General features: G+C 42.6%; 1 protein-coding gene across 1 annotated transcript; it reads left to right on the top strand.

Annotated features, from left to right (window-relative positions):
• The first annotated feature begins 14,173 nt into the window (after positions 1-14,173).
• Positions 14,174-15,253, top strand: CCR3 (C-C motif chemokine receptor 3). Its single transcript, NM_001005261.1, is given in 1 exon segment — positions 14,174-15,253. A coding segment is annotated over 1 exon segment (1,080 nt).
• Positions 15,254-23,213: the final 7,960 nt, after the last annotated feature.

The following is a 23,213-nucleotide window of genomic DNA, read 5'->3' as shown; positions in this document are numbered from 1 at the left end:
TGTCATGTCAATCATAGAAAAGAAGAACTGTACCAAGCTTGATATCTTCTGAAAACTTGCAAAACCTGAGCAGCTAGTCTGTTTAAAAGAGGAAGCTGTATTTTTTCCTACCTTACTGATGTCTCTGATCAGATGGTTTCTCCATTTCATGAGTGGTGAGACCTTAGCTGTCACTGGATGCATAACGGACTTTGCTAAAGCAACAGGTACTGCTTATCTTCTTTCTGTTCTCATCTAGGCAAGAACTTATTAAATGCAATAGATGTGGTTTGTTTAGAAGTTATTTCCAGGTATATCGTTGGGTTTCTAGGAACAGGGAGATGGAAAAGGGGTCTAGGCAGGTGGAAGTAGTACCTCCCAGGAGTGCTCTTGAATTGAGGAGGCAGAGGAGAAGGGACTCTCTGCAATTTAGTAGGTAGTATGGGGCCAAAGTGGGAGAATTTGTTGTGACATATGTCTATTTTCTTCTTGCTTTCTCCCATTTTCCTTTTCCTTCTCCCATCTATTAGATATGATATGCTTGCTTCTCCTAGTAATCCAAACTTGGTCCCTTTTACCTCTTTAGTCAACATGCCCATGTCTGTGCCCACAGTGTGTTTCCCTGTGCTTTCATAAATTCTCAACTGCTGAGAATGTGACCACTCCAAAAGGATTACACTTAGTAGTTTTGTGTTTATGGATATTGACTTGTAAGAAACAGTGAAAATAGAATTTACATATATGTGTATATGTATATAAACATTTGTTTATATATTACATTTGTATATAATTTGTAATTTCATATTTATGGTATGTATGTAAAACATATTTATGTGATACATACATAGTATATACATATATAGTGTGTGTGTATATATATGTATATAGACATAGATAAAGCGTTCATTGAAAATCCACTCGAAGGCAATGAGATGAATCAGTTAATCAACTGATTTGGTCTTTGTGTCTGGATTTACAAGGTTGACTATTTTTCCTGGACCTGTACTAGAGGGTAAAGATAGAAATGCCTCCAATCTCAAAAACTTGGATTGATGGGGATGGAAGTTAACTGTTGACAAATGTCTCCAGGGAGGGTGATGGGACTATGATATCTTTGGTATATGGAAGAGATAGGGGTACTTGTCACTCTTTTTAGAAGATGGTGATGATGACATTGAACCATGCAGGCTGAGTTATTTCTCCTGGGGGAAGAATTGTATGACTCAATAAGAAAAAAGCTGATGTACCCAGTGGAATGAAATTGGTAAAGGGCACAAGCACAGAAAAGGAAAAATGAATGACTACCAATTCCAGTTAAAAACGATTCTCAGTAATTAAATACATATTAGTTACACAATAATGACATCTCTTTTGCCCATATAATTGGCCAATTTTTTTTTTCTTTTCTGTCTTCTTAGTGTTGATGTATGCTTGTTGAGACTGGCACCGTCATCTATGAGTGCCAAGAATATATACATTGCTACACACTTTCAGGAAGCAATTTGGGAAAATGCATCAAGAAACTTAGAAATATGATCACAGGTAGAAATTGTGTTTCAGGAAATCTACTTTAAGGAAGTAATTTAAAAATACAAAGATGTTCATTGCAGCATCATTTATAAAAGTGTAAATCTGGAACAACATGGTCACACAATAAGACAGTGATTAAATAACCATGAATATTTATACAATAGTTGGGGATCTTTACGAATTATATTTTCTTTTAAAAAATATTTATTTATTTGTTTTATTTTATTATTATTTTTTCATTTACTTGAGAGAGAATGAGAGAGAGAGAGTACAAGCAGGGGAGAGGGAGAAGCAGGCTCCCAGCCAAGCAGAGGCTCCATCCCAGTATCCTGAGATTGTGACCTGGGCCAAAGGGAGATGCTTAACTGACTGAGTCCCCTAGGAGCCCTCCAAATTTATTTATTTTAAAGAGAGAGAAAGAGAGCATAAGTGGGAGGGGCAGAGGGAGAGGGAGAGAGAATCTCAAGTAGACTCCACAATGAACGTGGAGCCTAACGTGGGGCTTGACTTCACAACCCTGAGATCATGATCTGAGCTGAAACCAAGAGTCAAGAGTTGAGTGCTTAGCTGACCATCCCCTACACATTATATTTTCAAACAATTATTAACTACATGGAGCAAAGTACAGAATATAAAATTTAAAATATCAGAATAAAAAAATGATATAAAATTTTAACAAACGTGAGACCTAGAAAAGAGGCAGAGGCAGCAGTGCTTTGTCCATGGCACAGGTGTAGGTGGAAATAGCAGTGGCCAGGAAGCTGAGCCCTCAGGTCATGCTGAACACCCCCCAACCACGTTATTTTGACTACATAGTCATGCTTTCCCTATGAAAACATATTCTTCATAATCATCTCCTTCAACTAAATAACATACCACCAGCCTGTATACAATTAAAATTCAACCACATTTAATTCAACCTAATGTTGAAATATAAGGAGTAGATTTAGTCTTTTACAAGGAAATTGGTAAAAAATAACCAAAATCACCTGGCAGGTGAACAAAACCAAGTCACTTAATGAACTGACCATATTCCAAAAATGGGGTGTAGCCTTTGCTCTAGTAACTAATGACAATAATCATCAGGGAAGTCCATGTGCTGCCCCAGAATACAGTGCTGGTATGTGTCTGCAGCTAGTAAGAAGTTTGCATTTATTCATGATTGCATCCTTGAGAGGTTCTTGTGTGTTTCCAGGGAGGGAACTTCCTGGCTCACCAGGCAGCCTATTCTGTTCCCACAACCTGGTAATTCCTGGCAAGTCTTTCCCCCTGTGGGACTGAATGCAGTCTCTTCCAATGCTATCAGATTTCTCTGCTCTGGGGACTCTACTTCCTCTCCTATAGGAAAAGCTATCACATCAATCTATATCAAAAGGATCCTTCTATCTCAAAGGGACCTAAAACACTGCCTAATTCAAACCTTTAATTAAAAAGATTAGAAAACTTTGGTACAGATACAAACACTGGCCAAAAAAAAAAAAAAAAAAAAAAAGGAGAAACTAATATTAATCTGAGCATTAGAAGACTTATATTTTTCATACAAAACATTCTAAGTTCTGTTAACTATGGCTGGTATTTCTGGACCTTTATCATTCTAGCCTGTCCTGTACTCCAGATGGTTACTAACCCTCTTAAAATAGGGCACCTGGGGCAGAACATAATATTTCAAATGTGTAGCCTGCACAGTGAAAAGCAGAGTGAAAATTATTCTGGTTCATCCTCCTGTCCATTTCAGAAGTGTTTATTAAGCAGCTATAAATTGTCAGGCATTAAATGGACATTAGTCACTAGTTTGGCACTGTCCAGTATGATGGTTACCCGCCACATATGGGTACTTAAATTTAAATTCACTGAATTTCAATAAAATGAAAAGTTCAGTTTCTCAACAGCACTAGCCACATTTCAAGTGCATAACAGCCACTTGGCTAGTGGTGCCTTATAGGGCAACACAGATACAGAACATTTCTATTGCTGCTGAAAAATTCTCTTGGATAGTGCTGCAGCAGATAATTATTTTTTCTGACTACCGCAGATTCTCTGTAAAATAAAACAAAATAAAGGGAAAAGGAAAGGAGGCCTGGCTTAACTGTATAGGCGGGAAGCAATTTGAGTAGCTAGTTAGATAGGTAGTTGGATGGATAATGAAAGGGGAGCTTTTAGAATCACTGTGTTCTGGATCCCACCTCCAGAAATTCTGATTTAACTGTTGGGGGATGGGGCATAGCCTGGCATTGGGATTTCAAAAACTCCCCCGCAGTTCCCATCTGCAGCCAGGGCTGAGAACCGTCACTGGAATGAAACTTCTCATTGTGGAAATCTCCTTCTGCAAAGTTCCTGCCAGGCAGTCACCCAGGCTCTGCTTGGATACCTCCAGGCACTGTTTGCTTGGCGCCTCAGGAGGTACCCATTTCATTTTGGGTAATCCCACTCAAGCTCTTTCTTATGTAGTGTTTGAATTTGCCTCTTGGAATGACCTCCTGCGGGCTCTGGAGGGCACCTCTGTGAATCACATTCTGATTCTCACCTACAAACTAGTATCTTGCTCTCTTTCCTATTCCAAAGTGTCTTTTGTCCTGGGTGAGTGGATACATCTGGCTCTATGAACTCATCTTCCTTGGGTAGGGTTTCCTCTCCCCTACATTTCAGCTGGCAATGTTCACGTGCCTGGGACCTAGCAGGGTGCTCTGGATGTAGTCTCAGACCACCTGAAAATCCCATCACATGCTAACCTGTAATTCTAGTTGACCATAAAGTTAGCAAGTGATGGGGTTTTTAATTTTTATTTATTTACTTTTAAAGATTTATTTATTTGTTTATTTTGAAGAGAGAGAGAATGCACAAGTGGGAGGGGCAGAGGGAGAGGGAGAGAGCATTTCAAGAAGACTCTGAGCTGAGCGTGGAGCCCAATGCCAGGCTCAATCTCACAACTCTGGGATCATGACCTGAGCTGAAATCAAGAGTGAGATCCTTAACCCATGGCACCACTCACGTGCCTCTGGAATTTTTTTTAAACTTCCTGTGTTAGATAATCAATTGCAGCATTATTTGAAACAGCAAAAAGTATCTGTTTATAGGGGGACTGGCTAAATAAACTGGTATATCCTCACAATGGATTCTCAGCAGTAACAAAGAATAAGAAAAACTTATGTGGTGAAATGGAAAAAGCAAGGTGCGTGATGACGCATGTAGTATTCTGCTTTTATGCAACCAACAGGGTAAAGTTAGTAAATATATTTATATTCGCTTACAGTTGCATATGGAAATGTGTCCCTGCCAGGTAAAGAGTGGGTAGGTTTGTTGTCAGCCAGTGTAAAAGATTGGGGGTTCCTACACTCTGATTCCTCAGCTGTGAGGCAAGCCTACTGTGTGTGCAGCAGCCACCCGGGCCACTCCACATGTCCTCCAGGCAACTTGGCAGCATGGAGAACCAGTGGGAACATTCAGTCATATGCCTGCTGTGCCGTTATAAGTCCTTTGTCCATTATCTAATTGTCATGTGCCTTCTGGTGGTAGCCGTAAAAAAGTGTCAATCTTACTTGCTAGCTTACAGGTAGGGTACCCTAGATCCTCTACAGTTCTTGATGGGGAAGAGGTGTACAGAGATGGAGCAGGATGAAACTTCTTATTGTGTATCTTCTCATAATATTATGTTTTGAACCATATGATAGTGTGTATTACCTCCTCAATTGTAAATAGCATGTAATTTGAAATAAAAATGTTACTCTTGTAAAAATCAACTTCTTTCATGTAAATTTAGATTAAGGCAATGGAAGTATTATATGCAGATTAGGAGAAATGATAATTTCTTAGCATCCTAAAGTGGTCAGAATTAAGTGCCCAGTAGAATTCTCCTTGATTCCTGGTTGTCCTCAATGTCCTGGGAATTCATCTACCTATCCTATCTATATAGCTATCTATCATCATCTCTCTCTACCTGTCACCTACCTGTCACGTGCCGAGGTCAGGATAATCTGACCTCGGATATCTCTCCATTGGACGTGTCAGTGAGTAAATGGACTAATATAATCCATGGTTCCCACTAGGTTATTTAATTTGGTTGAGATCCAAACTTGTTTGTAGAAATTCAAACACTTCATTTAGAATAGCTAAAGATTTTAATGAAGTCTGAAATGTCTGGTTAAAACAAATTATTGGATACTAATCATTGTAGGTTTTCTAGAACTCTGGGTAACAAACTACTGACTGGATATTTGTGGAAAGATAAGCATTTCTGTTTAGGTGGAAGAGATACTTGCTCCTCTGAAGTCATATTATACTACCTTGGACAAGATCTAAGAAATTTTGGAAAGCCCTGAGAACTTAAAAGTAAAGAAGGTCAATGGTTGGGGGATGGGAGAAGAACAACATACACTTAACTGGCTCTGTGTGTTCTAGATGCTCTTGCATGTGTTGGTTCATGTTATCCTCACACCACTCCTCCCTCCTTGACACCTTCCTCACTTGGCTTCTGGGACACCAGCTTTCCTGTGTTATTTTCTCCTACTTCACTGTCCACTCCTTCTAAGTCTCTCTTGCTGAGTCCTCCTTGTTCCTATGACCTCTGATTTTTGATATACCTGAGAACACCACCCTTTACTATCTGTACTCACTTCTCTGGTGCTTTTACCCAGTGTCAGGACTTTAAACACCATCTATATGATGACAACTGTCAATTTTAGATCTTCAACAAGACCTCCCCTGGAGCCATATATCTAACTGCCTACCAGACATCTCCACTTAGATGGCACACAGGCATCTTGGACTGATATCCCCGCCTTCTTTATCCTGGCTGATGGCAACTTCTTCTTTCCAGTAGTGCAGGTCAAGACTCTTGGAACCTCTAAGTCTTGAACATTTCTCCGGATATTCATCCCTCACTCCTCCTCTGATCACACTGGGCTTCTTACTTTTCTAAGACCATATCCAGGCACTCTGTCATCTCAGGACACTTGTACTTGTCATTTCTCTGCCTGGAGCCCTCATCCTCCCTCTACCTATCTAACTCATCCCGTTGCTTCCTCCAAGTCTTTTCTCAAATGTCACCTCAGTAGGCTCCTTATTGGCCTCCCCTCCAATTTAAAAGTGTCCACCTCCAATCTCACCCGGTTCCTTTTCCCCATCTCCTATTTTATCTCTTTCCAGAGCACTCATGACCATCTGAGACCCTGTCACTTTTAGCTATTTATTCCCTGTGCCCCCCAACTAGAAAATAAGGTCCATGGAGTCAGGAAGTTTGATCTGTTCAGTTCCCTGATGTTGCCTGTGTTCCTGGACCAGTGCCTTGCCCATCATAGATGCTAATAAGTAATTGCTGAATGAATGGCTGAAGAGCCCCATGAGGCAGTAACTCTTCTCATCAGCATGTTGCACGTAAAAATCCTGAGGCATAGCGCAGTTAAGCTACTTGCTCTAGGTCACACAGTCATTTCTTCAGACATGGTAATGAATCATTATCCTACACCAAGGAGTATACATAAGGAAGGATACATAAGAAAGAAAATCTTATAGCTATGGACTCCCTTGGCACCAGATATCAATGAAGTCAAAAGTATCTAAGGTCTTGGGACAGGACCTGATCATAATACCTGGTGGTCCTGCAGGAATGATCACTGGAGTTATCTGTGGGCAGGGCTCTTCTAGATGGGCAGGTAGAGTCAGGGTGGCAGGCAGTGACTTCACACATATTCTCTTCTCTATATTCTTTGGATGATTTATCAAGTTCACCTGAGAGGCTGATCCCCTCAAAGAGACAAAGCACTTAAACACACACACACACACACACACACACACACACACACACACAGAGTCCAGATTAGTGACTTTACTAAACTGGGATATCATTCAGCATGTGGTCTTCTATCAGACAGGCCTGGTTTTAACCAAACTCCCCCTACTGTCAAGGATCAGCACTCTCCATCATTAGCATAACAGATTTCCACTTTGGTGAAGTTTTGTTATAAAACAGATCTTAAATCCGTAGTGTCTTTCTTCATGCATCTGACAAGACCTCGTTGACATTTACCTCTAAAAGCATTCAGACAAGCCCGAGAAATATTGCAAACGATTAGCTCAGAGTATCTCTGGCTTTGGCTGCCATAGACAGACCACAGGTTGTAGCATTGATGCTACTGGAGTGTGTGTGTTGGGGGGTGGGGTCATGACTTCCATTTACAGTAGATGTCCACAGCGAGGAAATGATGCTGCAACTGAGAAAGGTGATCATTATCACACCAAAGGTCTCCACTCATTGGGTGGATGCTGATGGGCAGATGTGGCTGTAGAGAGCCTAGGTTTCTTCAAGCCGGGAACACGTGGGCTCAAGTCCCAACTTTGCCATTTGTTCTCTGTGTGATCTTAAGTTATGGAATTGTTTTGAGCTCTTTTTTTTTTTTTTCCTGAACTCAATTTTTTTGAGCCATATGCTAAGAATAATAAAAAAAATCTACCAAAGCACAGACTAGAGGACAATGAAGGGCCTGTTAATTGGTCTGTGCTTTGGGGCCTTTGAAAGGCTGGGGAGGATCATGTCTCATTAAAATCAGGAACCATCGATACTTAACATCACTGTGGAAATTCCAACCAACGCAACAGGATTAGAAAAACAAATGAGGAATATGAACAAGGAGGTTATAATGTCAGCCTTGTTTTGCTCCCGACATGAAGCCTGCTTCTCCCTCTGTCTGTGTCTGTGCCTCTCTCTCTCTATGTCTATCATGAGTAAATAAATAAAATCTTAAAAAAAAAAAAAAAGGAATACTAAAGAATTTATAACAAAGGTGATGTTTTGAGACTGGTGGAAATGCACTTCATGCTATATATCAAACTCAATTAAAAATGGATTAGAGATTTATATGTATGAAATACTGAACCACAGGGTACATAATATATATAAACATTCATGCAATCTTGGGGTGTGGAGGTCCTCACTCAGTGGAACCCCAAGGCAATGACAACAAGGGCTTTAGGACAAAAGGACACACAGGATCAAGTCTCAGCTCTGCTGTGCACAGAATAGCCTCAGGCAAGTGAGTGAGCCTTGCCGAGTCTCTGTTTGCTTATTGGTAAAATGGGGATATAAAAATCTACCTTGTAAAGTTGTAAGATGGAGTAACCATGTAAAGTGGAAGGCTCACTTGTCATGGACTCTTATCTCACATTGGCTATGTGTAAAGAATGTAAACTTCCTGAATTCAGAGACCATTTTCTCTCTGGTATTTCGTTCCTTCCCAGGTGGTTGTTGACAATAAGGGGGGAATACATGCATTAAAAATTTGACCATGTCATTCATTATTTGATCCATGCTGAAAAAATGAGTATTTCTTCCATTCAGAGGCATCGTGTGAGCTGGTGCTCAAGACTAAGGAGTTGGAGTCACAGCTCACTGGTTTCATTTGGGATGTCTTTGGACATCAGAGAGGACAAGCCTCTCTGAGTTGACACTTATTAGAAGCTCTGGCTTGCATCTGGGAAGTATTTGGGGGTGCAGGGAAATGGTCTCTACTTCAAAGGCAGGGAGGTGGGAATTACTGTAAACCCACGGAAGTGCCCTTCTGAGCTTTCCTCAGGGACATCTAAACCCAGAGTCCAAGCATACAGGTTGAAAGTCTGGGGCCCAGGGAGAGAAGAGCAGGGCCCTGCGGTTACTCAGTATTTGCCAAAAGCACTAAGAATCGCAGAGTAGGAAGGAGGAAAGAAAATATGAGTGTGACAGTATTACACACCAGATAATCTGAAAGCATTCGGGGATCCCAGGTCCACATGGCCCACATGTCCACATGCATGTGTGTGCCAGGTCATCTGAAGGGCATCTCTGTCTTCCATGGAGGCTGACCAGTTCATGTCTCAAGACCTAAAGAGAAATTTCTAAGAGGAACTGTCCCTCCCCCAGTCCTATGGTGTATGTTAACTCCACCCAAGACCCAAGAGAGACAAACATTAAGATCTTTAAAACAAAATTTAAATACTCTACCTAGGGTGACTTCCACTTCAAGTTTCTTAGATCTCAGTTTGTGGTTTCAGATTCTGATGACTAAACCCTTCATCTTGTAATTTGCCCACGTTTTCAACCCAGTTACCTTTAGAAAATGTGGTTGCCAAATCTCCAGCAGAGCCTGCTGGAAGGCACTTGCTTTTCATTACAGTTTAATGCACAAGGGAATATAGAAAAATTCCACATCTTTCAACTTTAAAAATTGTCATCCATTTCCTTTCTACAACTATTTTTATTATTTGCCCATTCCCCCCCCTTTTTTTTTCTTTAGGAGAGGGAGAGAGAGGGGTAGAGGGAGAAGGAGAAAGAGATGCTTAAGCAGGTTCCAAGCCCAGCACAGAGCCCGACACCAGGCTCAATCTCATGATCCTAAAATCATGACCTTGAAATCATGACCTGAACTAAAATCAAGAGTCTGATGCTTAAGCTTAGGGGACTGAGCCACCCAGGCACCCCCCCAAAACTGTTTTAGTGACTACATAATAACCTATTGCAGTAAGTGGACTACAATTTATCCAAAGTCTCCTTCACTTGTCAAAGTGTCATTTAAACTGCTTCCACCTTTTTTTTTGTTTTTTCCTATCAAGAAAATGAGGCCACAGTGAACATCCTGTTTTGGTTTGGTGGTGGACTTCTTCCCCATAGGGTAAATTCCTCAGAGTAGAACCAATGGACCAAAGTCATGTGTATCTTATTGGTTCTTGTTATGTACAAAATTTCCTAAACATATTGAACCAAGTCATGTTGCACCAGGGATGCATAATTGCTCCAGGCAGGGCCACTGCAACCTCACCAGCATGGGGTGGCATCATTTACTTTTTTTTTTTTTTTTATGATTGAAATGGTGTTTCAAACCTCAATGTATTTTCTAAAGAACCCTCTCTAGGGAAGCCTGGGTGGCTCGGTCAGCTAAATATCTGCCTTCAGCTCAGGACATCATCTTGGGGGCCTGGGATTGAGTCCTGCGTCAGGTTCCCTGTTCAACAAGGAGTCTTCTCTCTCTCCCTCTGCCCTTCTTCCCTTTTCATTCTCTGTCCTAAATAAATAAATTAATTAAACAAAAACTTTTTTTTTAAAGAAGCATCTCTAATTCTAGATGTTTATGCTCAATTCAGCCTTGTGACATTCATTGAAATTTTAAGTTGATGAATGTAGAACTCTGCTTGTTCCCATGGAGAAGAATCCATTACATATTACACAGTAAAAACTGAGGTTGCACACACAGTATTGAGCCTGGCCAAGGCGAGATTGGAGGGCAGAGGGAAGGGGCAGGGGAGGAGGCTTCTCTCCTCTGACTCCAGGAATTGTGAGAAAAGGGTAAAAGGTCGCAGATGGAAGTAGTCACAACTCTGGGTTCCTATCTTCCCCATCCAAGCTTTGACCAGAGTTGGAGGATATGAAGGGCTGTTTGATAAATTGAGGGGGGGCCCTCCAAGAGGATGTCTCTCTGCAAGTCACTTCCTTACCCTCATGGGTGGTCATCACAGTTAAGCTGGTGGTCAGGCAGGAAAATAATTTAGTTTGTACCCTTGAGTGTTCCTTAGTTTGTAACTGGCATGGACATAGAGTCAAGAAGCAGTATGTCTGCCTAGGTGCCTGCCAGTTCAGGAGGAGGTGCCTAGCATGGGCCAGGAGCCTGATGACGTGGCAGGAGCAGAGAGGGTCCTCCATTCCAGTGAGGCCTAGAGGGGTCTCTATGCCCAGGGACAACTGAGAATGAGTGGACTGTGAGGCCATTAGCTACAAAGCAGCAGATGCTAGCAAAAAGTTCAGGGTTAAGATCGAGTCATCATCCTTCCTCAGCAGACACCGGTCACTAAAACAGGACCAGCAGGAGACCAATGCATCTTCTTTGCCCTCTGCCCATGCTGGCCCCTCCCTCATATCTCCACTGCCATCTTAGAAAGGACCAATGAGAGAAGACAAGAAACCAAAATTAATGAGCTGGTACCGTAAAGCGGATAAGCAAAACTAAAGTCCTCCTTCAAATGAATGGGTCAAGCTAAGTTTAAACCACTTCGGACTAAAATTTGTGAATCCTTTTTCCTGCTACCCAGTGGAAAGTTGGTAAGATCCAAATTGTTTTGGAGACTAAAGAAATTGCATTTGCATTGCACGGCTGAGTAGTACTATGAGCAATTTTAGTGAGCCAGCAAAGTAGTATAAACTTATTTTTTGATAAAACTTGTATCCGTGTATGCATATCTGTGTAGAGAAATGTTAATAGTGGTAAACTGCATGGGGGAATTTGGGGTGGTTCTTACTTTTATGTTTTTGCCTTTATTATCAGTGCTGTTTACTATTACTGTACCACATTTTTTAAATGCAAAAAAGACACTTTTAAAAGCCTAATTCAAACTTCTTGACTACTTCAGACTTAAATATTTATTTTGATTTGGACTGAAAACAATTTCAGTTTTCATATCTCTGACCCATGTAACTGGGAGTCGAGGACTTGGCTTCTCACCCCAAAGAACCAGCATATTTCCCTATGCATTGCAGTCTAGAGCCTCTCAAAAAGATCCTATAATTTTATCATAGTCATGTTGAAAGTAACTCATGAATTAAAGACATGATCATCAAGTTGAACAAAATCTTAGTCAATTTTTTTTAATTTGACTAATTTTTAGATCAATCTCAGAGAAAAGGAAAGATAATAGCAATAGTTAAATGGAGGCTTTTATAGTTTTGCTTCTCTAGATCAAGCAGCTCTGTTTTGAGGTCTTTTTTTGTTTTGTTTTGTGTTAGCCATTAAAGTTTGAGGGATGTTCTCTGTGATTGTGACTGTGCAACAGACAAAATAATGAATGGGTATTTTTTTCTCAGCAGCTGTAGATTATGGGATTAAGAATAAAAATGATGATAAGATCATACAAATCAGTTGTTTTCACTCTCATCTTCCACCTCAAAAGCCTGGATGTGTTACTGATCAATGAGATATAGTAGGACAGAGTCATGGAAACAGATCAAGTTCTATCCAAGAGACCCAATTTCCTTCATAATTTTATATGAAATGGTTTCTTATTGCTTTTCTTTCTTTCTTTTTTTTTTTAAGATTTTCTTTTTTACTTGAGAGAGCATGCGTGTGTATGTGTATACTCTAGAGAAAGCACAAACAGACAGAGGGAGAGGTACAGACTCCCCACTGAGCAGGGAGCTCGATGTGGGGCTCAAACCCAGGACCCCGAGATCATGTCCTAGGCTAAAGGCAGATGCTCAACTGTCTGAGCCACCCAGGCACCCTCTTAGTGCTTTTCTTTCAGTTCCACTTCCTACCAATTTTATAGTTTTTTTTTTATCTTATTTGATCCTGCACATAACTTCAAGTGGTATCATGATCCTCATCATGGTATCATGATACCTCAAGTGGTATCATGAGTAAATGAGGCTCAAAGTTCAATTCTTGCCCAAGTCCTACAGCTGGTGAGAAGAAGGGCTGGGAACGGCTGCTGCCCATGTCTATTCTCATTTTGACTACACAGGACCCTGACAGGTGCTGACCATTGGGGTCCCAGTAGTCTTGTCATTGGCTCTAATTATTGCATTTCTAAGACTTACTTTGAGAAATGCCCATTGATATATATTCATGTCCTCACACTTGTCCCTTCCTCAGAGAAAGGAGAAAGTCAGGAGGACTTCTTCCAAGGAAACAGTGCAGGGATCAACTGTCCTCCTTGGAACTCCTACCTTGTCTGTTTTTCCATCTTCTCCAGTGAAGTCTGTAATCTTAAGAAGTGCAGACATGGGCCCTAGGGATCCTAGTCTAGAAGATATCAAGTCTGCTGAGAAACTCCATTGGCCTCTCCCTCCCACTCAGTCCCTTTATGAAGGAGGAGCTCTGAGGGGTTTGCTGTTGGCACAGGGGTGGCTTATCTCAGCATTATCAGGAGCAGGTAAAGGACAGCAGCCTAGGTTACTGTTGTTTAGAATGTAATTGTCACACAAGTTAATATTAATTATAATGGTGCAGTCTTAAAAAGTTAAACTTAAAAATCACAGCATTAGAATATAGTAAGATGAGAATTATTCATAGATACTGAAGACCTAGCCTGAACTTTTAAACTTACTTGTTAGAGGACTTGGGATAAATTACTCCATTTCTCTAAGGTTCAATTTCCCCATCAGCTTTAATGAACAGTATCTTGTTAAGGGACCCCAGAGAGGGGAAGTTATTTGTAATAATAACAATCACTATTATTATCAGTAGTAGTATTTGGTTTTTATATAGGGAAGATGATTTTGAAAGTCATATATAAACTATAAAACCTAAAATTCAAAATTCCTGAAAAGATACAGCAATAATAATTAGCATAAAATTATTGTTCTCATTCCCCAGCCTGCTTTTCCCTGCTTTGTATTTCCTCCTTTAAATGCTTGCAGAAATCAACATCCCCATTCTTTACCAACATCCGCCACATTTCTGTTTCTTTTCCCATGGTGGATTGCGTTGACTTTCAAAACTTCACATCTTTCATCCCTGACACTTCCCCGCCTTCCAGCATCTCTGACACAACTTTGAAAAACATGCTGAAGAAACTTTAAATGTCTAGGCTGTTTAATCACATGTGGTTTTGTGGGTAAATGGATAAATCAATGGGTGTGGCCCATCAAGGGTGATTATGCCTAATTGTGCGGTTATTTTTGTTGTCACTTTTCTAACACAGGGACAAAATGATGGAGGCCACTACAGCCGAGATTAAGACCATGGATGAGTCTATCCAGACCACAGTGTTTGACTATGAGAATTCACTGCCATGTGAAAAAGTCAACATTAAGCACCTGGGAGCCCAGTTCTTGCCTCCACTGTATTCCCTGGTGTTCGTGATTGGTCTGCTGGGCAATGTGGTGGTGGTGGTGATCCTCACAAAATACAAGAGACTCTGGATTATGACTAACATCTTCCTGCTCAATTTGGCCATTTCTGACTTGCTCTTTCTATTCACTCTGGTATTCTGGATTCATTATACTGGATGGAATGATTGGGTTTTTGGCCATTCCATGTGTAAGCTCATCTCTGGGCTTTATTACTTGGGCTTATACGGTGAGATCTTTTTCATCATCCTGCTGACCATAGACCGGTACCTGGCCATCGTCCATGCTGTGTTTGCCCTTCGAGCCCGGACTGTCACTTTTGGTATCATCACGAGTGTTCTCACCTGGGGCCTGGCAGGGCTAGCAGCCCTCCCTGAATTTATCTTCCACGAGTCCCAAAAGGAGTCTGAACAGTTTGTCTGCACGCCTCTCTACCCAAAAGACCAAGAAGACAACTGGAAGCGTTTCCATGCTCTGAGAATGAATATCCTGGGTCTTGCTCTGCCTCTGCTCATCATGGTTGTCTGCTACTCTGGAATTATTAAAACGTTGCTGAGATGCCCCAGTAAGAAAAAGTACAAGGCCATCCGGCTCATTTTTGTCATCATGGTAGTCTTTTTCATTTTCTGGACACCCTACAACCTGGTCCTCCTACTTTCTGCTTTTCAAACAATCTTTTTTGAGACCACTTGTGAGCAGAGCAAACAGCTGGACGTGGCCATGCAGATCACGGAGGTGATTGCCTATACACACTGCTGTATCAACCCCATTATCTACGCATTTGTCGGGGAGAGGTTCCGGAAGCACCTCTGCCACTTCTTCCGCAGGAATGTGGCCACCTACCTGGGCAAATACATCCCGTTCCTTCCCAGCGAGAAATTAGAGAGAAGCAGCTCTGTATCCCCATCAACAGGAGAGCAGGAATTCTCATTTGTATTTTAAGAGAGATGTGGAAAATCACCTAAAGCAGATGCACAGAACCCATGAAGCAAACATTTCAAGTTAATCATGTTGACCTCAACGCCAACCCTTTAAACTTCCAGCTCAATGCTGTAACCCTTAAAGACATTAAAATATATACACAATCGTATCAGTATATGTGTGTTGGCCCAGACATGACCAGGGGTCACTAGCTAGTCAGTTCACTCAACTGCTAACCTCAAAAAGCAGAGCTTCGCTAGGTTCTCCAAAGAGTTACATACATAGTAATGCCATTAAATGTTAGGTAGTTACAAACAGATAAATCATTTTAAATTTAAACCTTAATTTTAGCCAGCTATTGCTAAACATGAATGGACGGTGTGGGGGATGGTGAGCAGGTTGGGATGGGCCATAGATTTCAGGCAAGGCATTTTGGGTTTTGCTGGGAAGGCAAAGAAAGCTACTGAAGGAGAAGAGTAGAGGAGAAGGATAATCACCATGGTGCATTAGGAAGAGAAATCTGGTAACACAGGGTGGAGTAGAGACCCCAGAACTATGTAGGAAGTTGGTTAGAAGTGTATGTGTGAGGCAAGGAGAGATCAATGACTAATAAGAGAGGGGCCAGAAGAACTCAGAGAGGAATTTGGCCACGAGACAATGGTGAAGGGAGAGTCAAAGCACTGGGAGCAATATAGGATTGACTGGGGGAAAAGAGCAAAGACAAAGGAGAATGTATCCTATGTTAAAAAATGAAATAAAAAAGAGATACAAACAGATTATTTGCTGTGCTTGAGTGCATTGCCCATCCCTTAAAGGACAGGAAAGAAAGTAGTAGTCTTTGGTTTTCTTTAGGGAGGGTTATGGGTGGAGAATAGGAGCAGTATAACTTTTCTCTGAATGCCCTGTGCCTTTTGGCTTTTGAACCAAGGGAATGTGTTACCAATGAAAAATACAAACAAAACTTTAGAATCATATATTAAAAAAAAAAAAAAAAAAAAGCTAATCTGCTCTTTAGACGTGGTATCCGTTCTACCAGCCATAAGAGCATTGGAAACTCTGAAGCACCTTTTGTCTTTTTTGTGGTTCAGTCAGAATGTAAATAAAGCAATTATCTGAAGACTTAACTATACATCATTGGTTTTCTCTTGTCTTGTGAAGTAATGTCTGTCCTTAGGTAAGTAAAAGTGTAGGATACAGGTACTTGGTCATAAACCCAGATCCCTAAAAGCTTTAGGAGTATTGTGACCCACACAGAATGGCACATAACCAAACCGTGTGATATCCAGGTTATGTGAGATCCTCAAACTAAATCAGGAAAAATTTTGTCTTATCTGAAGACTGAGAGGCTTTCCTCGGTTCCAAAAGTCTAGATTGCATGTCCAGTAGAACTGACTATAGTGATAGAAATGTTCTATACCGGTGTTGTCCAATAGGATCACCGCTAGCCACATGCAGCCCTGGAAATGTGGCTATTGGGACTGAGAAACTGAATTTTTAATTTTTATTCAATTTTAACTGAAATAGCCACAAGTGGCTAGTAGCAGCAACATATGCTCAGCTGCACAGCACTGCCCCCACCACCTTGCATTTCTGCCTCTCTTCTATCTATCTATCAAGCTTCTGGAAGCCAGCAAACACACAGCTTGAACACTGTATGACAGACTAGGGAAAATACCAGTGATGCAAAGATGAGTAAGACCCACTTCTAGAAAACTCACTCACAGTTCGGTGGAAGAGATTCATCCGAATCCAATAACTATAATGAAACACAATAGGTGCTTTCTCCTGCAGGTGGAAGTAAAAGGGAGAATTGAAGAAAAATACCCAGAAAAAGTCACATTCTGCTTAGGTTGGCTTCTCCCAAGAGCATTTCCTGAGCAAGGATTGGAGAGCAAAGAATTTATTTGGAAAGTGCAGAGAACTCCAGTAGGAAAGGGGGAAGTAAGACAGGACTAGGAAGATGTCAACAAAGGGTTCATTATGAAGTACCTTCCACTGGGGGTGCCTGAAGCTCAAAACCACTAGAAAATGCCTGGCAACAGGGTAACTCCCACTCAGCTATCCCACTGGAGGGGGAAGGAGGTTGGGGTGTTTACATTCCATTCCTGTGAGTCATTGGCTGATAGTGGCTCCTGGGGTATGTTAATTCCTGACTGGCTCTGGCAGAGAGACCCTTCCAGCTTTGGGGAAAGCTCCCAGGCAAAATGATGGTGTAGATACTGGGCATCGGAAGCCAGCCAGGCACACTCCATGAAGCCTTGAGGGATAACACAATTTGCTGCCTACTTGAACAGGTTTGTGAACAACTTTTCCATGAAGCAAAGTGTGGATGTGAGAGTGGTGTCCAGGCAAGTAGGTCAATTTGTGGGAACACACAAAAATGCACTGCAGAGAGAGCCCGCTGTGACGAGCCTGGAATGACCGACCTTGAAAGTGGCAGGTGGTCTTGAACAAGCCCTGCTGCTGCTCCTCCTTCATGTTGAGCATCACACTCTGCTAGTTTTTTTTTTTTTTAAGATTTTATTTATTCATTCATGAGAGACACAGAGAGAGAGAGAGGCAGAGATATAGGCAGAGGGAGAAGCAGGTTCCCTGCAAGGAGCCTGATATAGGACTTGATCCCAGGACCCCAGGATCAGACCCTGAGCCAAAGGCAGATGCTCAACTACTGAGCCACCCAGGTGCCCATCACATTCTGCTACTTTAAAAAAAAAGATGATCCTTTTCCAGCTTGAGTTTCTGAGATTTCCTTCAAATTCCAGAGCTAAAATTCTCAAGTCTGGTTCTTAACAAAGCAGCTTCCTGTCCTTCATAGCTGTGGGTTTTCAATAACTTCACTGGGATTCTCTTCCATTTCTACCCAGATAAGTCCCCAGTATAGTTAGGGTTGTCTTTCTCCATCCACTGATCTCTCCCAGGGGTCTGTGAATTATGCCTCCAGGAGCCAAAATGGCCCAAGGCCCTCTCTGTAAATAAAGTCTCACTGGCACACAGCCATGCTCTTATGTTTATAAATTGTCTGTGGTTGCTTTTGCGCTACCACAACAGAGTTGAATAATTGTGGCAGAGACCATACCGCCCACAGATCCTAAAATAATTTACCTCCTTATCCGTTACAGAATAAGTTTCCTGACCCCTGACCAACCATGCCCCCATACAGGATCCAGGGCCCTGGTATGCATAGCCATGGCAAGGGAGACCAGAATGCAGGGGAGAACTTGGGATGTGAGGTCTGTAGACAAGCTGCTTCAATGCCCAGGCTGGTCCTACCTTGACCCTGGAAGCAGTGCAAAATACACAAAACAGGGTTGGGTGGTGTAGCAGCCAAATGCTGGTCTCTCATGCAAAACGCTAACAGTATGTACCGAGACAGTACACTGGAAGCTTTATTGAGGCAGCAGAACTCCATAGATGCGTATTCCAAAGTAGACTATAAGCAGACCTGACACAGGACCTGTAAAAACAGGTTTTATGACTCTTTAGACCCCCTCAACTCTACTGGGAACAAAGAGATTGCATTGATGAAAATAGGGAGATAGTTGAAAAGGGGTTCTTTGTAGAAGGCGGCTAGCGCCCCCCTCCCCTGGAGAGGAGAGAGGCAGGTGGGTGCTTGTGGCTTACCTCAAGCCTGCAAGAATGATGCCAATGGCACCGCCCTGCGGCTTGATATGAATCATCCTGATTAAAGAGGCCCGGCGCACGGGATCTGGCCAGCTAAGGGAGAGCTAGTCCACTGGCCACTGCCCCAGGTCGTCAGAAGAACGGCTGCCTCTTGCAATCTAGACTTTTGGAACCGAGGAGAGCCTCTCAGTTTTCAGGTAGGACAAAATTTTTCCTGGTTTAGTTTGAGGTCCTGGTGCACCAACCCCAGTAAACTGAAGCTCAGGCTTTGCTTGCTAACAGCAGCTTTGGTGACAGTTGCAGTGGGAAATGTGAACACTAGGCGGCCTCCGCCCATGCGAGAGGCGCAGAGAGCCCTGTGCTGGTTCAGTAAGCCGAGAATACACCCGCGTGCAAGGAGGGAGGTGGGGTTTTGATATTACAGCAAGAAACTTAGTAATGCCTATACCTGATGTTCCACTCTGTTGCAGGAAACTTTAGGGGATACCATTTATATCTCTAAGAATTGTGCGGTGCAATGACCCAGAAGGAGCCACAGAAGAAGGGAAACACAGCTCCAATTTATTATTATTTGGGCTAATTTCTAGTTCCTTGATGTAGGATTTTGGCAAAGTGGTTATAAATCGACGCTTATGAAATTCCACTATCTCTTCCAAAACCAAAATTCAAACCTTATTCCAAAGGGTCGTGGCCAAGCCCAAAGCAATGGAAACGCTGAACATGCGTGTGAATAAAAGAGGACAGAGAAAAGCAAGATAGTGCCCCTGTGAGAAACACCCTGACTCAACACAATCGCTGTTTGCAGGTGAAAATAGAGTTTCTAGTCCCTGCGTGGGACCTTTTAATACCCAGAGGCCCGGCTGCTAGTGTGGGTGGCCCCAGCCATGTTCAGAAATCTGGCAATGAGAATGGCAACTTCTCTGGCCCAGGACAAGGGGGAATGGAGGAGCCCAGCCTCTGTTGTTCAGTCAAGAGGCTGCTCATCTGTCAAATCCCAGTTGGTCACATGTATAGACAGCTACATTGTCCTAGTCTTTATGGGGGTGGGGGTTGGGGTGGAGGGGGCAGTGGAGGGAAAGATAAAACGTTGGTTGCTGGCCACAAGAGGACACTTTACCTAATTAAAGAGTGTATCGGACATCTTGGCCAATGCGCTTAGATGCACTCTGTGTGCTTCTCTACCCTGCCCTGTGCCCGAGAAGCTGCCCTGCACGGATGCTGCCAGCATTCTCTCTTGCTCTCTAGATGGAGCCCATAGGGAGCACCTGCAGGAGGTTGGAAGAAAGGGAAAGAGTAAGGTCTGAGTGTTTATTTCCCCAGTTCCTCCTGAGGCAGCGCTAGGCCAGGTGCACCCCAACTGACCGAGGTGGACCTCTCCACACTGTTTCCCTCACCCTTCACCCCATCACGGCTGCTAATGAGCCCCGCTGCTACTAGTTTCATGCAGGGGGCTAACGTCTCCCTTCACTCTGCTATCACTATTGTAAATGTCCCCCTTTATTAAACTCTTCTCAAATTGCCCAATTTGAGTGCTTCACCTGTTTCCCATAGAGACCCTGAGCAATGAGGAGACAATATATAGCACAACAGAAGAAGTTGGCAAAAAAAAGGAAAAATAGGGTGTCAGGTAAGAGTTCTAGGAAGACTTCCTGGAGAAGGAGGCAGGAGGCTGGATCTTAAAGGCAGGAAGCTACACCCCTGAGGAGAGCTGGGGCTAAGCAAGGCAGCCTTGGCATGAGGGGGAATGTTCCAGAAGCAGAGACAAACAGTGGGTGTGGAATGGAGAAATAGGGAAGATTAGGAGTAGGAGTTCTGAAGCAAGGGCACTGTGAGGTCTGAATTAAGAACCTTCAAGTGACAGATTTGAATGTGGAGTGAGTGATGGGGAGTAAGTGACATTGATCCAGGCACAACCTGAAGGGTTTGCCTAGCTTATAATGATTCCCACAGTGACCATCACTAGGTCCCTCCCAGGTCCCCTCGACTTGTTTGATCCTAGAGCTTTTGATCCTAACCTACATAAGCTAGGCCACTTGGAATTCAGAGACTCCAATGAAGATACAAGGAGATGGGCAGAAGGCATGGATCCTATCATGGCCATGGCTTAGGGAGAGGCTGCATGATCTCCTGAGGCTAGGTGGCGCTTCCTTCTTCCATTCTGGGAGCTGTCCAGACCACGCCCATGAAGTCATTCTTAGCTGAAGCTGGGGTTGTTTGTAAATCAAGAAAACTAACTGAGGTGGAAGTGAATGCTAGGGAGCAGATTGCAGACACAGACTTCCGTGGAGGTGAGGCTCACATCCATGTTCCGGAGTAGATAGATGGCAGCCCCTGTGATCTGGTAATGAACCAATTAGTTGTCCAGTGATGACAGAGCCAGGCCAGCAGTGGATGATGGGTGGCAGGAAGATGCCGTTATTCGCCAGTCTAAAGAGGATGAGTTCCGGCAGAGCCCGAAGGTAGGATGGATGCTCCTGAAGGCACCAAGCAACTTAAATAAGGGGGGGGGGGGACCCAAATACTGAAATTTTTATCTTCAAGTTAGAGTAAAACTTAGAGCCTTTCTGTGACCGTGTTGGAAAGAAACAAGTACTTGCAGCTGCCAGGTTAAGAATATTGGAAACCAATTCACTCTAAATTGTCAGATGTCTTAATTATAATATGAGTTGAATACACATATTTGCCAAATAGCATGTGTGAGTATTAGAGCATGAAGTGAGACAGACGGAGAACCTGTGGGAATGAGGGTATTTGGAAGGATGCAGAGGACTTGGGAAACTCTGATCTTCCATTGCCCTCTGGCATACTGCCTCCTACACCATTCTCTCCTCAGGAAACCATTTTTCCTTAACGTGATAAAGTTAACAGTTCAACCCACAGCCCACTCCTCACGGTTGTTTCTCCTAATAAGTAGGGTTTCAATTTCACATGGGCCAGAAGATAAAATGCAGAATTAGAGTAGGGAAGAAAACTCCAGAAGAAATGACAGAAATTGTTTGAGTTAATTGTTTAATTATCAAAAGTTTGGGTTTGGATTTTGAAAGTGCTTAGTAAAAGTGGGCAGAGCAGAATTTTGGTTTGGGCTGGATTTATGGGTATGTGCACTCATCAGAAATATTGAACTCCATGTCTAGGGTTCTAAGAGTTTGCTGATTGGACTAACACAGACTTGAACCAAATGCTGGTACATGTTAGGTGAGTGTGAAAGGTCAGGGATCCCTTGGAATAACCTAGAGGAAGACTAGAACATTATATTATGTCCACCATGTGGGTTCTGACCAATCTACCTCACTCTTGTTCTCTCTAGAGCCCAGAATACAAGATTAGACAGGAAATGTCATCTAGAATGGTAGTGGGAGGGACTATAGTTGAAATATAGTCTTTGACCTTGAGATAGAAAGCTTACAAAGCCTGCATGTTTTACCTGTCAGAAACAGCAGGTGTGACCAATACAAAAGCTGTCTGGAAAAAGATGGTAATCAGACCTAAAGGAGTGATCTGACATCCAGAAACCTCTGACTGTGTTCATTTATCATGGGAACTCCAGAAATTAAATCCTGTCTGATTCAAGAAATTTTCAGGTCTGGAAAAAAAAACAAAAACAAACCAACAATACAAAACACCCACTAGGGAATATGGCCTCTCCAAATTCTCAGAAGTGAGTCATTTCATAAAGCCAGGGCCTCTTGAAACCACACATCTTTGAGGAAGAGCATTACTGTATTGCCACTCAGCCCCAGCCTTTCCCAAATGGGCCTTATGCCAAATGTTGAGCCTGCCAGCCCCCTTCTTAAGCCCCACCTTCAAAAACTCTGCAGTCAAGCAGAAGCCCCTCAACAAAGAGATTAGAGGAGTCTTCTCTGTGGAAACAAATGGCCCCAGAGGAAGACACCAATAGGTACTGATGTTCAAAGGGTCCCCCAACATAAAGACCAGCTCCCCATCACTCATGTAAAGCCCAGCAGGGGAGGAGTCCCACCCACTCATTTCTTCCAGTCAGCAGTGGTTGCCTTATCTTAAATATAAATAGAATGTTAGGCATTGCCTAACATTTGAGGAGAACCACCTACATGGAAGATAGCAACTGGAATAACATCTGGGGGAAAAGGAACTCAAAGGAGAGAGAAATATGAGGGCATAAAAACAAAAACAAAACCATTATACATTCTCAGAAAAACAAAAGAAAAGTGTGGATCTCTAAAGCAAAGAGAAATGGGGGTAAGAGAGAGATAAATAGGTAAGCAGGTAGGTAGAAATTGGAAAACATGGGGTGCATGGGTGACTCAGTTAAGCAGCTGACTCTTGGTTTTGGCTCAGGTCATGATTGCAGGGTCATGAGATTGAGTCTCTCATTGGGTTC

Source organism: Canis lupus, chromosome 20 (assembly GCF_011100685.1).
Source record: "Canis lupus familiaris isolate Mischka breed German Shepherd chromosome 20, alternate assembly UU_Cfam_GSD_1.0, whole genome shotgun sequence".
In the NCBI taxonomy this organism is placed as follows: Eukaryota; Metazoa; Chordata; class Mammalia; order Carnivora; family Canidae; genus Canis; species Canis lupus.
This window is presented reverse-complemented; position numbering and strand designations above follow the sequence as displayed.